Source organism: Dipodomys ordii, unplaced genomic scaffold, assembly GCF_000151885.1.
Source record: "Dipodomys ordii isolate 6190 unplaced genomic scaffold, Dord_2.0 Scaffold1, whole genome shotgun sequence".
Classification (NCBI taxonomy): domain Eukaryota; kingdom Metazoa; phylum Chordata; class Mammalia; order Rodentia; family Heteromyidae; genus Dipodomys; species Dipodomys ordii.
The window spans coordinates 34,450,408-34,470,313 of NW_012267217.1; the positions used below are offsets into that span (position 1 = coordinate 34,450,408).

General features: G+C 38.9%; 1 protein-coding gene across 1 annotated transcript in view; it reads right to left on the reverse strand.

Moving 5' to 3' along the window:
• Positions 1-5,880, reverse strand: part of Pgap1 (post-GPI attachment to proteins 1) — an 80,157-nt gene extending 74,277 nt beyond the window's left edge. The window contains exon 1 of the mRNA XM_013029327.1: positions 5,725-5,880. Within this exon, the coding sequence (XP_012884781.1) occupies positions 5,725-5,871 (147 nt within the window). The 5' untranslated portion in view covers positions 5,872-5,880. The remainder of the gene's footprint in view (positions 1-5,724) is intronic.
• Between the last annotated feature and the right edge of the window lie 14,026 nt (positions 5,881-19,906).

Here is a 19,906-nt window from a genome sequence, read left to right on the forward strand (position 1 = left end):
AATAAACCACCAGAAACCCAGAAGTGGTGCTGTAGCTCAAGAGGTAGAGCGCTAGCCTTGAGCTGAAGAGCTGAGGGACAGGGTCTAGGCCCAGAGTTCAAGCCCCATGACCGGCCAAAAAAAAACAAAAAATTGAAATAACAACAAATTAATGATCTGTTTAATGTGCTTGATGAAAAAAAAATTTATTGTATGAACTTCAAAAACATTAAATGGTATTAAAGCTTGATGAAAAACCTCACTATTTAAAAAACAAAATTCTGATCTTTGCATATTCTTGAACATTCCTTTGAGAACATTATGACAAATAACCTTTGCCAATTTTACCTCAGACATTTCTTTTTTTTTTTTTTTTGGTCCGGTCATGGAGCCTGAACTCTGGGCCTGGGCGCTGTCCCTCAGCTCTTCAGCTCAAGGATAGCACTCTACCACTTGAGCCACAGCACCACTTCCGGCTTTTTTCTTTTTGCTTATGTGGTGCTGAGGAATTGAACCCAGGGCCTCAGGCATGCAAGGCAAGCGCTCTACCACTGAGCCAACTTCCCAGCCCCTACCTCAGACATTTCTATCCAGACAGAATAGCATCCTTGGCTATCTTCTCAAAGACTCAAAATACATAAATACTAACTTTACTATTTGGTTTATTAGTTCCTACCTTGATTATGCACACTATAATACTGAAAATGAAAATAGTCCATTTTTTTTTTACTTTTTGGATACAAATAAAACAAAAAGAAAATATAAGTACAATGCAATCGTTTTTTAACTACTCCCAGTTAAGTATACAAATTTGCAATAATAGTACATACATACTAGATCATTATTCTTTTTAGTACACTAGCTAAACAAACTTTGAGCATGGTTGAAAATTAATGCAGGGGCTGAATGTGGCTTAGTGGTAGAGTGCTTGCCTAGAATGAATGAAGCTCTAGATTCGATTCCTCAGTACCACATACAAAGAAAAAGCTGGAAGTGGCTCTCTGGCTCAAGTGGTAGAGTGTTAGTCTTGAGCAAAAGAAGCGCAGGGACAGTGCCTAGGCCCTGAGCTCAACCCCCAGGAATGGCAAAAGAAAAGAAAAAGAAAATTAACTCAGAAGAAGAGGAAATTATATATACGGAAAGAGAGAAAGATTTAAATTCCTGAGAAAAGGAAGCAAAACAATATGTCTGACATATTTCATGACAGTCTATAATAAAAGTAATTTGTGAGAAAGAACATTTAAAAAATGTAAATGTATCCTTATTTTTTAAAGAATACAGATGGAAAACTATAGGAATAAAAAGAGTACAAGCAAGAGAGGAGAGAGAAAAGTTAAGTGGTGGAAGTTATAAGCAAATGGCAAAATTGCATTTCTGAGTTCAAATTAGGAATGAGTGGCAGGAAGATACAAAAAAGGTAACTGGACAGATTGATATAAAATATGTGCACATGCACAGAGGATGAGGAGGAGGAGGAAACAAGTCATGGGATTCAAAAAGGAAACACAGAACCTTAATTCCCAATATAAAATAGTTATTTTTATGTATAATTTAACATAATAACAAGACCTTTAATAAAGATCAATTTCCTTTACCTTAAATATCATCTCCATGATAATATCCTGCCCCTGATTTCTGTTCTTCCTTGATTGTCCTTCTTAAATCTAACCTAAATATCTAGCAAAAGACAACTCCCAAGTGCTAGAAAAAATGCTGGTTTAAGGAAGTATGAATCTTATTTTATGATATACATTTTTTAGTTGTGAATGAAAACTACAATTGATCACCATATTTAACTAGAAAGAAAAAAAATATGAAAATAAGTGCAGATAATTTAAAAGTTTTTACAAAGGGCTCTCAGTCTATTATTCATGCTAGCCCTACGAATAGTTCTAGGAACTCCAGTTTGATTTTAAAAGGAAGGAAAGAAATGGTACTAGTGGCCATGACTGTAATCCTAGCTACTCAGAAGGCTGATATCTAAGGATTGCATTTCAAAGCCAGCCAGGGCAGGAAAATGTGTGATTCTCATATTTCCAATCTACCATCAAAAAACCAGAAGTGGAGCTGTGGCTCAAGTGGTAGAGTTCTAGCCTTGAACAAAAAAGCCAAAGGACAGCACCCTCCCTGAGTTCAAGCCCCAGGACCAGCATGTACAGGTGCACACACGGGGGGGGGGGGGGAACAATTGAACAAGTAATAAAGACTTGAGAGAGGAGATCAGTAATTATTAATTATTTTTAATTTAATCAGTAATTATTTTACCTACTTTATCATTTACAAATACTATATTTTAAAATGTATTTTGAGAAACCATGAGCATAATACAGGGGTGAGATTGATTGGAATATATCACTGCCTAAAATTACATGTGGAAAGGTTGTAAAATTAGTAAGCTAGCAAAATATGTATCTTTGATATATTCTAAATATTCAGAATAATAGACACTAACAATCTCTTCTGCATTGGGGCTTTTAGTTATCCAGTTCCAATATTATTATCATCATCAATTTGTGTCTGCTTCTAGAAATATTTTACATCTACATGAGTAAATATGTTTTTAATTATTTTCTCTTGTAAATAGAAATACACTATAAATACTGCTAATGCAATGTGTCTTGGCACATTCCTACCCTCACATATACGATAATGCCTGCAATTTTATTTCTGCAGCTTTCGAATTATACATGCTGGATGGCCAAATTCAACAAATCTTCTGTAAAGGCTTTGAATCCCCAAGACTAATGAATGCTCTCTCTCCCATGAAGAGCTTGTTGATATTGTCTTACACTGAAATCATAACCTTCACATTATATAGTTACTATACCTCCATTCACAAGGATTCATTTATCACCAATTCCAAGTTTGAACTCCAGATATTCCTGGCACAGGGTAGTAATTCAATAAATGACTTGTGCTAAATAAATATCACATTTAGTAACAAAGCATGATTCAGACATTCAGTATCACTATTTACTTTCAGATAACCATTAGTTCCCACATATGAAAAGAGCTAAATCACTATATGAGCAAAAGTAACATAGATATTCCTCCTCAGATTCGACAATTTACTTAAAACCATTGACTGCCAAATAAGTTTTGCCTTGCTGTCTGAAGATGGCAAGAAACTTTAAAGATTAGTATTTTTCTCAGTAGACTCAAGACTTACGAAATGACCAGTTAACTTTGAGTAGTGAAGTGACTAATAAAATCATAGTAGGATGATGAATAGAAATAATTTTAAGGGTATTTCTTTTTTTCTTTTTGGATGGTAGTGAGGTTTGAATTCAAGGCTTTTTACACTTGCTAGACAGGGGCTCTACCACTTGAGACATGCCTCCAGTCCTAAACAGTTTTAAATTCAACATTCCTACTTCTAAAGAATTTAAATTCCCTGTACATTTTTAATCAAAGAAAAAGAAGAAGAAGTGATATGTGTTTCAACTACCTCTCCATTTCTCCTGCAGGCGGGCTCATGATGCAAATAGTAGAAAAGAAAACATCAGCAAAGAGAAGAAAATCCAACGACTAGAGCATGACATGCACTGGATACCATCCTATATCTGATTTTAAAAAATATATATAATCCACACTAGGCAATATATATTCATATGAAAATCATTTAGCAGCATGATCTCATTTATTTAATATCTCACTACATTTAAAAAATTACTGATTTCTATAGATGAATTTCAATTGTATTTGTAAAATGACAGTTACAAATATAAATGCCTGTTAAAAAAATAACTGGTGTGGGGGCTGGGAAGGTGGCTCAGTGGTACAGCGCTTGCCTTGCATGCATGAGGCCCTGGGTTCGATTCCTCAGCACCACATAAGCAAAAAGAAAAAAGCCGGAAGTGGCACTGAGGCTCAAATGGTAGAGCGTTAGCCTTGAGCTGAAGAGCTGAGGGACAGCTCCCAGGCCCAGAGTTCAGGCCCCACAACTGGACCCCCCCCAAAAAAACAAAAACAAAACAAAACAAAACTGGTGTATAAAATACTGTAGTGAATTAACACTACATCATAAAAATAAAACCTGCTAAAAATGAGTATGTAAAAACTTCTGTCACTATAATTACTGTACTAACAAATTAACAGAAGTGTAAAGCCCTCAAAAGGCGATTTGAATGAAAATAACTAAATACAAACTATGCAAAATACAGCTCTTTTGTACAAGCTACACTAATTCTATCTTTCCAGTCAACTCATGAGGCAGGAAATGCATCTGTGACTTCCATATGCTTTGTTCCCAACACTAAGGAAAGCAATTTCTACTACTGAATATTAAAATAGCTTCAATAATTGTGGGCAACCTAAAAATAAATGAGAGCTAGTACTGAATTGCTCCAAAGAGATTTTATTTTCACCAAATCATGCAATACACAAAACTAAAATGTGTTACTTCCATCTACTGGGAGTTTCCTAATAATGAAAGGGGATTATAATAAGCTCTATTTCTAGTTTTTAAAGACCATGCATTTATTTATTAAATTAACTCTGATAAACATAAACCAGAATAAGGCAATTTGCTTAAAAATGAACAAAAAAAACTAATGTTAACATTTTCTCCATCAACAGCATATGAAATCCAATGTTCCCACTTCCCGATTACCACTGTTGGAGGGGGGGCGGAAGGTGAGGATTTCTAAAGGAATGAAATCTGCATTTTCCAAAAATGTATCCACAGATAAGGATACTCTTCAGAAGTTTAAACCTTACACGGTTTCTAAGTGTAAATAATAGCACAAACAGATTCCCTCCGGAATGACCTGTACCCAGGAAGCAATGCTGATTTCCATCCTTGACTCTAAAGAAACATGTGCGCTGCCGTTTAAACAGTATACAAAAGATACCCTTGGCCAGCAGGTAACACCTGCACGTGCATTTTATAGAAGTTGTTGTAATAGGCAATCCGTCAATGAGAGGTCCATTTAGAAATAAAAGAATCGCCCCAGCGATATTTCCTTGGACAGTTGTGTCATCGGCTACTATCTCTTTTTACAGCTAGACATGAATGAAATTCTAGATTCTACCGCGCCAAACTGATGAAGCAATTAATTGAAAACATTCTAAGTGGATGGGAGGAGAAGGGCGAGGAGGCCCGGATCGCTTCAAACTGCCAGCACCGGAGTCCACAAAGTAGCCTCCACGAATGGATGGCAAATCCCGGAGGCCATGGGTCCCACCCGACCCAGCACCTACGGAACAGGTGGGTCCACCAAGCCTCTCCAGAGAAGAAAACTCCCAGGTCTTCGGCTTCGTTCCCCCACGGGTCCGCCCTTCACCCCGACACCCGCGGGGGAAGCCCCAAGCCTGCCCAACAGCTCGGGTCCCAGCCCCGAAAGACGAAATCCGACCAGCAAATCCCCGCGCGCCGAGGGAAGAATCTGGGCGCGGGGAGGGGCTGGGCACCTGTTAGGACGCGAGGGCGGTGAGGACGGGATCCACCACGCGGAGGAGCGTGCGGACGGCCTCCCCGGGGGTGACCGGCGCTCGGGTCCCCGGCCCGTCGGTGTCCGGGATCGGGCGCCCGGGCGCGGCGAGGACCGGGGCGGCCCGGGGCGGGCTGTCACTCGGGAAAGCCGGGACACCAAGCCCGGGAGAAAGGGGGGGCACCCTAGGGCTCTGCGGTCTCCGGGCCGGGGGAAGCAGGCGAGGCGGGCCGAGGGGTGCGGAGAGCCCGGCGGGGGCGGGCCCCGCACCGGCGACTCTGGTCTCGGGCGCCCGGCGAGGGTGGAGCCGTACCTGGTACTCGGGGTACTCAAACATGTAGCTCATACTGCACTTGTTCTCCTCGAAGCCGAAGAAGACATCCCACAGCCCCAGGGTGGCCAGAAAGATCATGAAGACATAAAAGGCCAGGTTCCCGAGGTTGACTGAATGAAGAAACATGGTGGTGGTGGTGACGGTGCTGCCGCCGCCGCCGTCGCCTCCGCCGCCGCCGCCGCCAGGAGCGCGGGGCCCCGGAGCCCAGACACCGCGCGAGCAGAAGGCGCCACCCGCCCGCGCCCCAGTCGAGCCGAGCCCAGCCGAGCAGCGCGCGCCTGCGCAGAAGCCGCCAGCCCGCGCGACTGCTGCTCAGTGCGCCTGCGCACAGCCCGCCCGCCGCGGCTCCCGAGGGAGGAGGGAAAGAGGCCCCGGGAAGATGGGGAGGGCGGGGTCGGCCGCGGGAGAGCGAATCTGAAGATAGGGAAAAGCGCGGAGGGTCGGACTGGAGGATCGAGAGGAAACGGGAGTGGGCGAGGAGAGGGAAAAGGAGGAGGGAAAGGAGGGAGGCCAGCTGGAGGGAAAGCAGGCGGGGGGGTGGGGGGGGAGCCCCGGAGGCCCGGAGGGGGAAGGGCGGGGGAGAGACGGTCTTCGAATTAACCCGGGCGGGCGCGGGAGCCCCGCGTCTGCCGGCGACTGTGAGCGAGCCTGGCACGGTCAAGTCCCGAACGCTGCGCCGGCGCCGCACGAACACTTTTCCCCGCAACAGTTGAAGAAAAGGCCCCGCGCTCAATTTTGGAACACCACCCCCCCCCCCGCAATCTCAGGGCACAGTCGCCACTCAGGACCAGTTAGCGGGGGAGGAATACTTGGCCCCATCCCTGACCCCCGACTTCGGCCCTCGTAGATAACAGCGCTTTAAAGCACCTGATCATTAAAAGAAGAAGCAGGAGCAGCCCCACGCTGCTGAGAGCCCGAACCCCAGAGGCCTATTCTTTTAGAAAGCAGGAACAGAAAAGCCCACGGCACTGGCCAACAGGTATCTGCGTGCTCAGGTCGACGCTGCCCAGGGCTCCCCAAATCCCTTGCCTCCTGGGGGAACTGGCTCTCCAGGAACGCCAGAAAGGTAGTTCTGCCCCCGCTCCTACTCCTTAAGGGGATGTCCCAAGTGTATCCATTCATTTTGAAGAATTTCGGTTTGCTTTTGCACATAGGGTTTTAAAAAAAAGAAAAGAAAAGAGCTCAGAACTGTTCATAAGCTCTGTGTAGCAGCTTTCAAAACACTGGAATGTTACCAGGAGAAACATACACCCCTCTGTGTGTGTGTGTGTGAGAGAGAGAGAGAGAGAGAGACAGAGAGAGATTGACTGCAGAATTCTTAGAATGGTTCTTAACACGGATTCGATTTCATTTGGACTGATTTTCTCATATACTTTGTATGCAGAGGAAGTTTGGCTATGATACATAAAATCAATTTTAAAACTGAAAGGAAGCGTTATTGTTAATCTTGAACAGCATCCTGACATCCTCAGTAAGAAACTAGGAAGGAGAGGAAAAGTGTTCCTTCTCTCAATGTAGAAACATTGGTAAGTCTAATCCAATACAGCCAGCTACTAGATGTGGAATATTGATGGAGGAAAAAAAAAAGAGGGAAATGAAGAAGCAGGTTCTTTTTATATGGAGATAAATTTGGTAGGCACAAGGATAAATTTGAAGGACCAAGATAACAGATGGGAGAGCTGTGGGTAACATTAACCAGTGTAACTGTTAAGTAAAATGTATTTGAGATGCACTGTGCATGTTCTTGATGTGGTGGTGAATTCACTTGGGAATGTTATGTCTTTCTAGTCTGTTGATGGTGATAGATGGTTGTAGAATTACAACATAACTGGATTATCATGAAGAACCTGTTTTGATAGGAGCACAATGTTTAGAGATAAATGTGATAAAGAGGAATGTATAACAGAGTTCTAACATTGTTGAGCCCACAAAAGAGAGAGTTCCTGGAGTGCAGGTAGAATTACCAGTTAGTGCAAAAGATCATGAATCATGTGGGAAAAGACTTAAGTTATACATTAAGTGGGGAGGAGGAATCCACTGAGTTTGTATGAGTAGTAGTAACATTACAAACTGAACATAGCATATCATAGGCAATACAGTGATGAATAACAAAGGATTGATTCCACAGTCCATCAACCTATCCTCATCACAAGGCTTCATTTGTTTATGAAGAAGGGTTTTGCTATATATCCCAGACTGGCCTCAAATTTGTTCTTGAACTGAGAATCTCCCTACCTTAGCCTTCCTGCGGCTGGGATTACACATGGGCTCCATGTTTGGCTCTTATCACAGTGCTTCTTAAACTTTGGAAATTCTGTTTACAAGGTTCTGATTCATTAGTTCTGGGATCCAATAACTATTAAAATGAGGGTCTTAGATTCTACATATGTCAGTGATCCCAATGATGCTGGTCAATGGACTACATTTTGAGTAGCCAGGATCTATTCTACCTGATAACTGCTACTTTGAACACTGAACTTGAACATGACAGAGCTTTCTCTTCTTGTGGCTTATGAACTGTGGAAGCCTATTGCCAGTACTCAAGCTCCCTGAATTTATTTCCTCTTTTCTTTTAGGTTATTAGTACATAACCTTATCCTCATATTTACAGAGATTGTTTTGATTTTTAGGTAGAGGCAAGCCCACCAGAGGACGGGACAAGAGACCTGGGTCTCGGGGCGTTTCAGTTTCTCATTCTGTACTTCATCATCTCCTCCCTAATTCAGTTAATATCTCTTAACATGATTGGTAAGTAATCTTAATGGTATTTTGCTGTCCTCTGAGGACATTGTGAAGCAAACTCCTCTAATTGTGTTATTCTATTCCCCCTCCTCTCTTTCTTTGGGAAATTAGTTCTATAAAGTTAAGATTTCTATCCATTTTTTCCACTGTATGCTCTTTCCCCTAAGCATATAAACAGGCCCAGGTCTTAATAATTTTTTAAGAAAGCCTTCCTTCTATTACCTTCTAATACCAGAGTTAAATGATGACATGTGTAAACTCCAATTTCCTACCTCCCACTCCAGATTCAGCAGACTGTAACTTTTTCTCCTCCCCACCCAACTCCAATGAAACTCTTCTTGCAAAAGTAACCACTGACCTAATTAGCAAATCCAGTTCATACTTCCTAGTCTCCAGATCTTCCCAATCTTCCCATTTCTTCTTCAAAATTCTGCCCTCCATTGTTTTTCCTAGCACCTTTTTCAATGGGTTTCTGGATTCTCCAATTCTATCCTATGTAACATTCTTTTTTCCTTTTATCCCTTAAATGCTATTAACCTATGGTTTTTTTCCTTTTAATTCTCAGACATGTCTTTTTTCCAACATAAAACTCTTCAGTGGTTCCTCCTGACTCTAGTCAGGGTTCTCTTGGTTGAAAGAAACACAAAATAACTTAAATTTAAAAGGGTTTTTCTTTTTCTAGAGGAAAACATAAGGCTAGACTTAATTTATAATGTTACACATTTTTTTCATCTTCCAGTTTATGCATAATGTTTTTTGACATAAAGAGACCTCAGGATTCTAAAATAAACTGACAAGTCAGGGCATATGTGGATTTCAGAAAGTACACAGCTTCCTGATGGTCACTTCCAACTCCAAATACAACTATTTTTTAGCTAATTGTGACATCACATCTCCTCTCTTTATCAGTTTAGTTCAGCAACCTGTTTTGGGAAAGTGGTGGTAGGGTCTCGCAAAGATCTACAGGATCCTTTTCAACCAGGGTTCACATATGAAATACTATTAACAGGGATATAGTGTATATGGAACTGGAAAAATAAATTGGAGAGAAAACTACAGTAGACAAAGGTAGCAATGGAGATTGGTATTTTTCTTTTTGGTCAGGCATGGGCCTTATTCGGAAGATGGAGAATGGAAAGGCAATAGATGGGACACAAATCTCAACAGGCTATGACTGTTTATTGCCAATGAGAGGCACAGAGGTGAGGTTGTGCAAGGGGCTGGATTTGGGGACAGGCTTATATGGGTCTTTTTGTTGTTGGTGGTGGTGGTCGTGGGGCCTGAACTCTGGGCCTGGGTACTGTCCCTCAGCTCTTCAGCTCAAGGCTAGTGCCCTACCACTTGAGCCACAGCACCACTTCTCGCTTTTTGTGCTTATGTGGTGCTGAGGAATCAAACCCAGGGCCTCATGCATGTGAGGCAAGCATTCTACCACTGAGCCAACTTCCCAGCCCTTATATGGTCTTAACAATGAAGCGGAAAATAGAAAATAGGTTATGGTCTTTTGGAGGCCAAGGTACCCTTGGCCAGGCCCAGAATAAAATGCTTACCCTGGATGAGAGGACTTTCAGCTAAACCAAGGTTGGAGTGACTTACTTGCCTGTGGACAAGCACATGAGTATGTACCGGGTGATTTGCTTGACCTGGGGGTATAGGGCCCGAGTCAATCCTTCAAGCCTAAGCTAGGGCCTGGGGACTGTCCCTGAGCTCTTTTGCTCAAAGCTAGCACTCTACCACTTTGAGCTATAGAGCCACTTCCAGTTTCCTGGTGGTTAATTGAGGATAACAGTCTCACAGACTTTCCTGCCTGAGGTTGGTTTGGAATCACTATCCTGAGATCTCAGCCTCCTGAGTAGCTAGGATTACAGGTATGAGCCATGAGTGCCCAGCCAGAAATTAATTTTTAAGTAATAGATGATTGAAGATTTCCAAAATAGGAAATATTCAGAGTTGACTGTCTTGTACTAAACATAATAGGGTCTCCAATTAAGGCCATCAGTAAGATGTGCATTTGTGTGTGTGTGTGTGTGTGTGTGTGTGTGCGCGCACACACACACATGTGTGGGTGTGCTTTTTTGCTGATTATCTGGAGATAAGAGTCTCATGGACCTTCCTGCCTGGGCTGGCTTTCAACTGGGATCCTCGGATTTGGATTTAATCAAGGTGAACGCATATGAGGAACGAAGGAGCTTATGTTACTCTGTTATTAAAAAAATAGCATATTTGGATAACCAATGAAAAATAGTTTGGTCAAGCAATATGGAAAGATTTCCAGATACACTGTTAAGAGGAAACAGGGTACAGACGAATACATATATATCCCGTCCTTTGGGTCTTCCTGTGTAACACAGAGAGAAATACGGAAAGGATATATTAAATTAAATATTTCAGGATATAAAGAGAATGGGGTGAAGGAAGCAGAACAATAGTTCTTATAGATTTTTTAAAAGTTGACTTAATAATATAATAACTAGTCAAAAAATAAAATAATTTAAAATTAATTCTGTAATCTAGAAACTGGAACAATGAATAATATAACTATAAATATAACTATAATATAACTATATATAACTATATAATATAATATAACTATATAATATAATATAACTATAAATATAACTATAATATAACTATAAAATAACTAAGCCACACCCCCTAAAAACCTAGCTCATCTCAAATGATTTTAGAATATAGCACATTGTACATTATTGAGATACATTCCAAAAGAAAAAAGAAACTACAAATAACTTTTAAAGTTTATTATAAATGATAAAATTACCTTGTTATGGTAACTCATATCTGAAATATATTTAGAGCTCAAAAAACTACCCCCCCAAAAAACAAACCCTCAAAGAAACAACAACCCAATTAATAAATGGGCCAAAAACTTAAGAGAGACTTCTCAGAAGAAGTAAGAATGGGCAATAGACACATAAAGAAATGTTCGCTATCTCTGGCCATAAAAGAAATGCAAATTAAGTCAGGCACTGGTGGCTCATGCCTCTAATCCTCACTACTCATGAGGCTGATCTGAGGATCGCAGTTCAGACCCAGCACGAACAGGAAAGTTGTCAGACTCTTATCGCCAATAAACCACGAGAAAACTGGAAGTGGTGCTGTGGCTCAAGTGGTAGAGTGCTCATCTTGAGCTGAAGAGCTGTGGGGCTGTGCCCAGGCCCAGAGTTCAAGCCCCATGACCCACCAAAAAAAGAAAAAGAAATGCAAATCAAAACAACACTGAGATTCTACCTCACCGCAGTTAGAATGGCCATTATCAAGAAAACTAACAATAACAGATGCTGGCAGAGATGTGACCAAAAGGGAATGCCTCAACAGACAAAACATAGTTTCCCTATGACCTAGCAATTCTACTCCTGGGCATTTATCCAGTTAACCACAAACAAGAACACACTAAAGCTACCAGCACAACAGAGTTTATTGCAGCATTATTTGCCATACTCAAGATATGGAATCAACCCAGATGCCCCCAGTGGGTGAATGGATCAAGAAAATGTATAAATACACAATGGAATTCTATGCTTCCATCAGAAAAAAAAATGATAATTTCCCCATTCATAAGGAAAATGGAAAGACTTGGAAAAAATATATAAGCAAAGTAAGCCAGACCCCTAAAAACATAGGTTGCACCATTTCCCTCATTTGTAGTAATTAAAATGTGACTATAAATCTATAAGTGAACACAATGGATGGTAAAAGACAAAAAATACACTTGGACATGACAAATAGGACTCTAAGCATTCACATAGTGAGAAAAGGAGGATTTTCTTAGGAGAGGATCACAAAGGCTCAATAGCTATGTGCGTAGGATCATACAAAATGATGCTTACTGAAGCAAACTCCAAGAAATGGAAACAAGAGGGTTTTTTTTTTGTTATTTTGCTTTTTGTTTTTGTTTTTGTGGTTTTTTTTCTCCTTCATTGATGTTTTTGATTTCTGAACCTTTTGTCTTTCATGTAAGTTTGTCTGTCTGAGGTAGGGTAAGGGGGAACACAGAAATGGTGGGACAAAGGGTGAAAAATGCAGCAGTGATACTAGAGACTATATTGAAAATGAACTATACAACTTATGGGGGGCGTTGAGAGGGGAAAAAACTGGGAGAAAACAAGATAAAAGGTGACACTGTTCAAAAAGAAATGTACTTATTACCTGACTTATGTAATTGTAACCCTTTGTATGTTACAAAACAAATAAAGAAATAAAATAATGACCTTGTTGCTTGGGAGTTGTCCTTTTTATATTATAGGATAAAACAAAAAGTACTTATGAGAAACTGTTGCTGAGATTTAAGATTTTTTTAACTTAAGAGAATAAAGATAATCCAAAGAAATAACAAAAGATGATAAACCTACATTTCTTGTAGGTAGCAGTCTAAGAAATACAGAGTACTAACTCAAAAGGATGGTAGGAAGAAAAAATTATATATATTTAAAAGTTAAAACAATAAAAAAGAAAATAAAAAACTGACTTATTTTCAAAAGTTATATCTGTTTTTATATGTTCTGTTTCATGCTTTTATCAGACCCCAAATTGATACAAGGTAACAACCTTAAAATATGTTAATGTTGTATTTTCAGTAAGGGTAGAACAGTAATAGCCTCTGCAGAGATAACTCTACAAATAGAAAAATATGGGACAAAGCAAAAGACATCTGTAGGGCTATTGACCAAATAGATCATTGTTAAAACAGAAAAAGCAATATTCAGAAGTGATTTCACATTCCCAGCCCTGCTGACTAGAAGAATTGCAGTGCCAAATAAAGAAATAAGAACAAGAAGATGAGAGAAAAGGCTATTTTGGTAAAAAGGTACTTTCTGTGTAGAGATAATTTTAGTTGGATATTTTCAGGAGGCAATCAAAGAATATAAAGCCTAACCATGAATAGATCTCAGAATCTAAAAACAAGCTTTGTAGAAACATCCTAATGGAAGACTTAAAGCTTAGAATTCATTTAATATCAGGTGAGAATTTAAATGTAGGCCAACATCTTAAACCCTGATATATATATATATATGTATATATATATATATATATATATATCTCCAAACTACATTCATTGTATGCTGCCAGTACTGCTGCTTGCGTGCTATTCCTCAGGCTGGTGTTCTGCCATCTGAGTCACAGCTTCACTCCAGGTTTTTGCTAGTTAATTGGAGATAATAGTCTTGTGGACTTTCCTGCCTGGGCTGACTTTGAACCTCTATCCTCAAATTCATCCTCCTGCCTAGCTAGGGTTACAGGTGTAAGCTACAGGCACTGAGGAAGCTAATTTTTGCGTATTTGTGTTTAATCATCACAGGCTACAAAGATTTAACACTTGTTCATTTCTGTGTGAAACTTAAAGGAGTTCCTCTTTTTATAAAGTTAAGAAGTGTAATAAAAGAAAAAACTAGGGCTGGGAAGGTGGCTCAGTGGTAGAGCACTTGCCTTGCATGCCGGAGGCCCTGGATTCGATTCCTCAGCACCACATAAGCAAAAAGAAAAAAGCCGGAAGTGACACTGTGGCTCAAGTGGTAGAGCGCTAGCCTTGAGCTGAAGAGCTGAGGGACAGTGCCCACGCCCAGAGTTCAGGCCCCACGACCGGACCCCCCCCCCAAAAAAAGAAAAAACTAGACTTTCTAGGTGTTTAAAAGAGGTACATAAAGATGTGGAGAAATAAGTTTCATTCATCTAATTCTTTGAGAGTACTAACTGGTACTCCTTGTCTAAATTTTAAATTCTAAAAGAGAAGCCATTTCAGTACTTTTATTTTAACTCATGTGGTAGCAGATGCCTCTAACCATAGCCCCTGGGAGACTGGGACATGAGGATCTCAAGGGGAAGGCCATGTCTATTTTAATTGAGTAGTGAAGAGAGGAAAGAAGGCAAATTAAGCTGCATACATACAGATATATTCATACATACACATATACAAGAAAATGCAGGCTATAAGGAAAGTCTATCCACCCTCCTCTTTTATTCTCAATCTTTTTCAAACTCATCTGTAAGAAGGTAATAATACACCAAAGTACACTGGAGTAGATGATGAGCAACATATATTTCTTTTAGAAACCCAAGAAAGAAGATAATTACTGAACTGGAGACTTAGGTGAGGATGCTGTTATGGGATGATCTTAATCTTGGTGTTAGGAATAAAGTCCACAGGAAATAAGAAGGGTGGCAATCAATACTCAAAGAGAGTGTGCAGATTTGGGAACTACTGTTCTGAGAAATGAGTTGTATTCAACGAGATGATCAACAGTGAGTCCTTGTCAGCAATATGCATGTGGCATCTCCTAGTTTCCTAGGTCTTCTCAGCTAATGTAGATCTCTTGCTTTGCTGAACCTCTCTCAAGAAATAAAAAATGAAAATAGAGGTTAGGTATGTATGTATACGTACATAAAAACATATATACAAACCATTTAATTGCCCATTTGTTCCAAACTATGTAATAGGGACTAGAGAAGAGATGAATAAGACAATATAGTCATCATCAAAGACTGATGGCCTAACTGTAGATACAAAATATAACTACAGTGTGGCAAGTATTTAATAGGCCTCATTCACATCTAATGACCACTACTGAAGTACAAAGAGTAAATATTTAACTGTTTAGAGACAATGGGATTCTAGAAAAGACTAAATCATATACACAATGTTATAATCAGGACTCAAGGAGTGCCTATTGAATTACTTACTAGGTGAATAAGCTAATAGATGAATAGATAGCTATGGTTGGAAGAAGAGGTGAAGAGGTGAATTTCCCACAGCTCAAGGTACTAAGAGTTTTGTTTTTTTTAAAATCAGATTGCACATACTGTTTGCCTCTGAAACTTTATGAAAAGCAACAGATTCATAGTTCCCGCAAAACTTAAATATGGCTATTAAGAAACATGTTCTTAAACTGTTTCTTACAGATGAATTCTTCAGCTTTGGGTAAAACTGAAATACAAGTAAATCGAAACCTCAATGGAGGTATAAGGAATACAGTTCTGCCATCCAAGTGTGATTTGGGCAAAGTGTCTTTATTTCTCTAGTCCTTGATTTTCTCCTATGTAAAATGAAGGTATTTGACAAATTATTTCTTAAAAAAATTTTGTGTCAAGGTAATGTACAGAGGTGTTACAGTTACATATGTAAGGTAATGAGTACATTTCTTGTCAAACATTGTTACCCCCCATCATTTTTTCTCCCACTTTGCTTCTCCCCTAGCTCTTCCCCCCCTCAAAGTTGTAAAGTTCATTTCCAACATATTGTCTTGTGAGTATCACTGTTGCCTTGGTTCCCACTTTGTCCTTTGTCTCACTATTTTGTCATTCCTCTTCCGAACTTCCCCAAATAAGACAAAAATATATGCAAGACGAAGGGTACTAAAATCAAAAGAAATTACAACGAGATAAAATGGGGGGGGGGGTGAGGAAGGAAACTAAAGGAAAAAAAAAACCTTCACACAGTACATTAAAAACAACAGTGGGGTGCCGGTGACTCACGCCTGTAATCCTAGCTACTCAGGAGACTGAGATTTGAGGATCATGGTTCAAAGCCAGCCAGGGCAGGAAAGTCCGTGAGACTCTTATCTCAAAATTAACCACTAGAAAACCGGAAGTAGCACTGTGGCTCAAGTGGTACAGTGCTAGCCTTGAGCTGAAGAGCTGAGGGATAGCGCCCAAGCCCAGAGTTCAAGCCCCACGACCAACAAAACAAAAACAAAAACAAACAAAGAAACACCTCATGTTTCCATATCTTGGAGCTCATTTCACTTAGCATAATCTCATATGGTAATATGTACATACATATTGAGCTTTTGTGATTCTCTGCTAGGACAACCCTACACATATATTAATTATTTCAAATGAAGGAAACCATGGAGCCTATGTTTCTTTGGGTCTGGCTTACTTAATATGATTTTTTCCAAGTCTCCATTTCCTTACAAATGGGGTGATGTCATTCTTTCTGATGGAAGCATAGAATTCCATTTTAGATAGCTAGATAGATAGCTATCACATGTTCTTGATCCATTCATCTACTGGGGGGTATCTGGACAAATGATTTCTGAAAGTTTTTAACTTATATCTTAAATGAATTAAAGCTTTTAAAACAATGCAAACTTACACAAGATGAGAATAGACCAGAGTATAATCAGTTAACAATGACCAGTCAACTGAAATACTTAGTAGATTGGTCAAATATCAATTTTTCAGAAAAGCTCTTAGGGTAAGCTTCCTTTGGTTTTTAAAAATTTTTTTATTTATGGGAGGCAACAACTATCTTCTCAACACAGGGTAGCCACCATTGTATCAACTAGATTTGATGCACAAGAAAAATAAAAATCTTAATGTTTGGTATGAAAATCTAGTTATCACTTATAATTAATTTTATTAATTATAATTAATTATAGTCTTAATGTTCTATTATAGGTTTTAAAATCAGTTTTATTTCTTCCTTTTCTTAAAAACATAGACAACAGATTGGTTCTTAAAAACTAATATACATCCCACTCAAATTATTTAGCTTTCTCAGATTTGTTAGTAATGTTTCCTAATGCCTTATATTTAATAGGCATTCAACAAATATTTGTCTTCAATTTATTTGAAATTAAGTCAGGTTCTGTAGTTGCAATCATAAAACCTTGCCTTTTCCTTGATGCTTCAAAGCTTTAAAAGAAAACAAGAAAATATAATGCCACCAACTCTGTGGCTGTTTCCTTGGAAACAGAGTAGATCATCAAAAACAAAATAAGGATTTTCAACCTGATTACCCTTTTTCACCAGTTCAGTTTCCAATGCTGCAAAATGAAAGGCAATATAAATTTAGCCTTGCAGTCCAGAATTTAATTCTGTTTGAGCTGTTGCTCACAATTAAAATTAGGTCCCCCCAAAAGTAATTTCTTGGGTTATGTGTTAGTCTGCTTGTAAAGAAAGCTAAACTCTTTCATAAAGATGAAAAAATACCTTGTGAATATAAAGCACTGTGAACATTTACTCAATAACCTAATATATTTTAGCCTCTCAGCTCTGAAATGTATTCATTATTGATCTCATATTTTATGCTTCTTGGGAATAATATAAGAAAATAATGGGACTTGTAATGAAACAAATAAAGACTTTTGGCAAGAAGTGTTTTATTTTAAAAGATAAGAAGAACAGATTAAATAGATTATAAAAAAAAGAAGGGAGTCAAGGGGAAAAGTATTGGATTCCCAAGCAAATACCACTTTATAACATTATTCTTTGTGCTATAAATTCGTACCCATTATAAATCAAATTATGATCCTAAAAATAATGGCTATAGTTCATTAAGTAGATAACACAAGCTTGGGTTAGCATGATGTTACTGGGGGTTGTGTATGTTAGCAACGCAGTACTCCTCTAAATTTTTAAGTTAAAGTCAGGTCCCTTTGGGAATGAAGAGCAAATGGAAATTTGTTTTAATGGAGGTTCAATATAAGAGAAGTTTTAGAGAATCTTAATTTCAGATGAAGAATAATGAAATTCAGATAATAGCTCTAATGAAAAAGAATGATTAATGCAATCATTCATTGTGGTTTTCCTTATATCTGTTTTCTGCTAATGTATCTGTTTTCTCCAAGGAACTTGATCTTTTCAAAGATTTGGGCTTATGAAGATCTTGGTCATTTGTTTGCAAAAATACCTATGCCCAACCAAGGACCTTGTCTCAACTATATTTTTGATCAATCTTTAAAATTATTTATCTAATACTTCAATTAAATGTTTTAGCTATACTTTGGGGCCTCTTGATAACGAAATACAAAATGTGTAGCATCCAAGCACATTTTAAATACCAATAGACAACCAAGGTAGATTATATGCTACAAGACAACATTCAATACTTAAGGTTTTGGGAAAAATACTTGGAGAAAAAAATATGAATTTGGAAAATTAGCTTAGTTCACATAAAAGACTTTATGGTAAAAGAGAATATCAGTGACATATGGTTGTGTTAAAAGAGGATACCAACAAAATGTGAAGCAAATATGTTCTTGTCTTGAGAATGGTACGGCACATCAGATGGTGGGTTTGGAGTAAACCACATGCTCATATATTTAAACAAAGCATGAGACTTGAGGCTTATAAAATAATAGTGAAGTGTCTGAACACATCTATATAGCTATATATTTGAGGTGCATATATTAAACCTGGGGGTCAGCAACTTTTCTTTAAAAAACACATAAAGGAATGACATTGTCCAAAAAAAGAGGTGTCATTATCCAAAGAGACATGTACTCTTTACATGACTTATGTAACTTTAACCCCTCTGCATATAACCTTTAAAATAACAAAAATAAAAATAAATAGCTAAATAATAAATTTTTTAGTCTTATGGGCCATGAAATTTCTGTTAACTGCTAATCAGTTCTGTCATTGTGGTATTGAAGAAGATACAGACAACAGGTAAATGAATGACTATGGCTTTGCTCTAGGGAAATTTATTTATAGACACAGTGGCTCTCACCTATAATCCTAGCTACTCAGGAGGCAGAGATCTGAGGATCACGGTCCAAAGCCAGCCCGGGCGGGAAAGTCTGTGAGACTCTTATCTCTAATAAACCACTAGAAAACCAGAAGTGGCGCTGTGGCTCAAGCGGTAGAGTGCTTCCCTTGAGTTGAAGAGCTGAGGGATAGTACCCAAGCCCAGAGTTCAAGCCCCATGACCGACAAAAGAAAAAAGGAGAAGGGAAAAAAAAGAAACATGCAAGGGCAATGGTTTGCTGATTCCTGAAATGGAAGATAACTAATTCAATTCTCCAGATTTAATATTCTTTTTTTTTTTTTTACTTTGGCTGGTTGTGGGGCCTGGACTCTGGGCCTGGGGTCTGTCCCTGAACTCTTCAGCTCAAGGCTAGGGCTCTACCACTTGAACCACAATGCCACTTCTGGCTTTTTTTTTTGCTTATGTGGTGCTGAAGAATCGAACCCAGGGCCTCATGCATGCAAGGCAAGTACTCTACCACTGAGCCACCTTCCCAGCCCTCCAGATTTAATATTCTTTATTTGTAAATGTTTACATTAGGATTTTCTCATTTTCTAAATTCATTAGATATTAGTTAGGAAATGTGATCAGTGATGAGATTAGCGAGAAATTTAGACTTTCAAACTTTAGCTCCATATGTTTAAATTTAATCAAAGTACTATTTAATATCATGGTACATCTGTGAAGTATTGTGACACTACTTGATGTATTATGACTAGCTTTATTAATAGGTCCACTCTAACTATCTAATATAGTTTATGAAGTATATTTGAACACATATAGAAATTCACTTTAAGGCAATAGAAATGCCTTAAATTTATTAATCTTCATATGTCTTGGAGTTCTAGGGACTGAAGTAATGGGCATTTTTAAAACAATGTCAAAAAGTTAAGCCTACACAGAATTCTACGTGTGCATTCCTACCATATT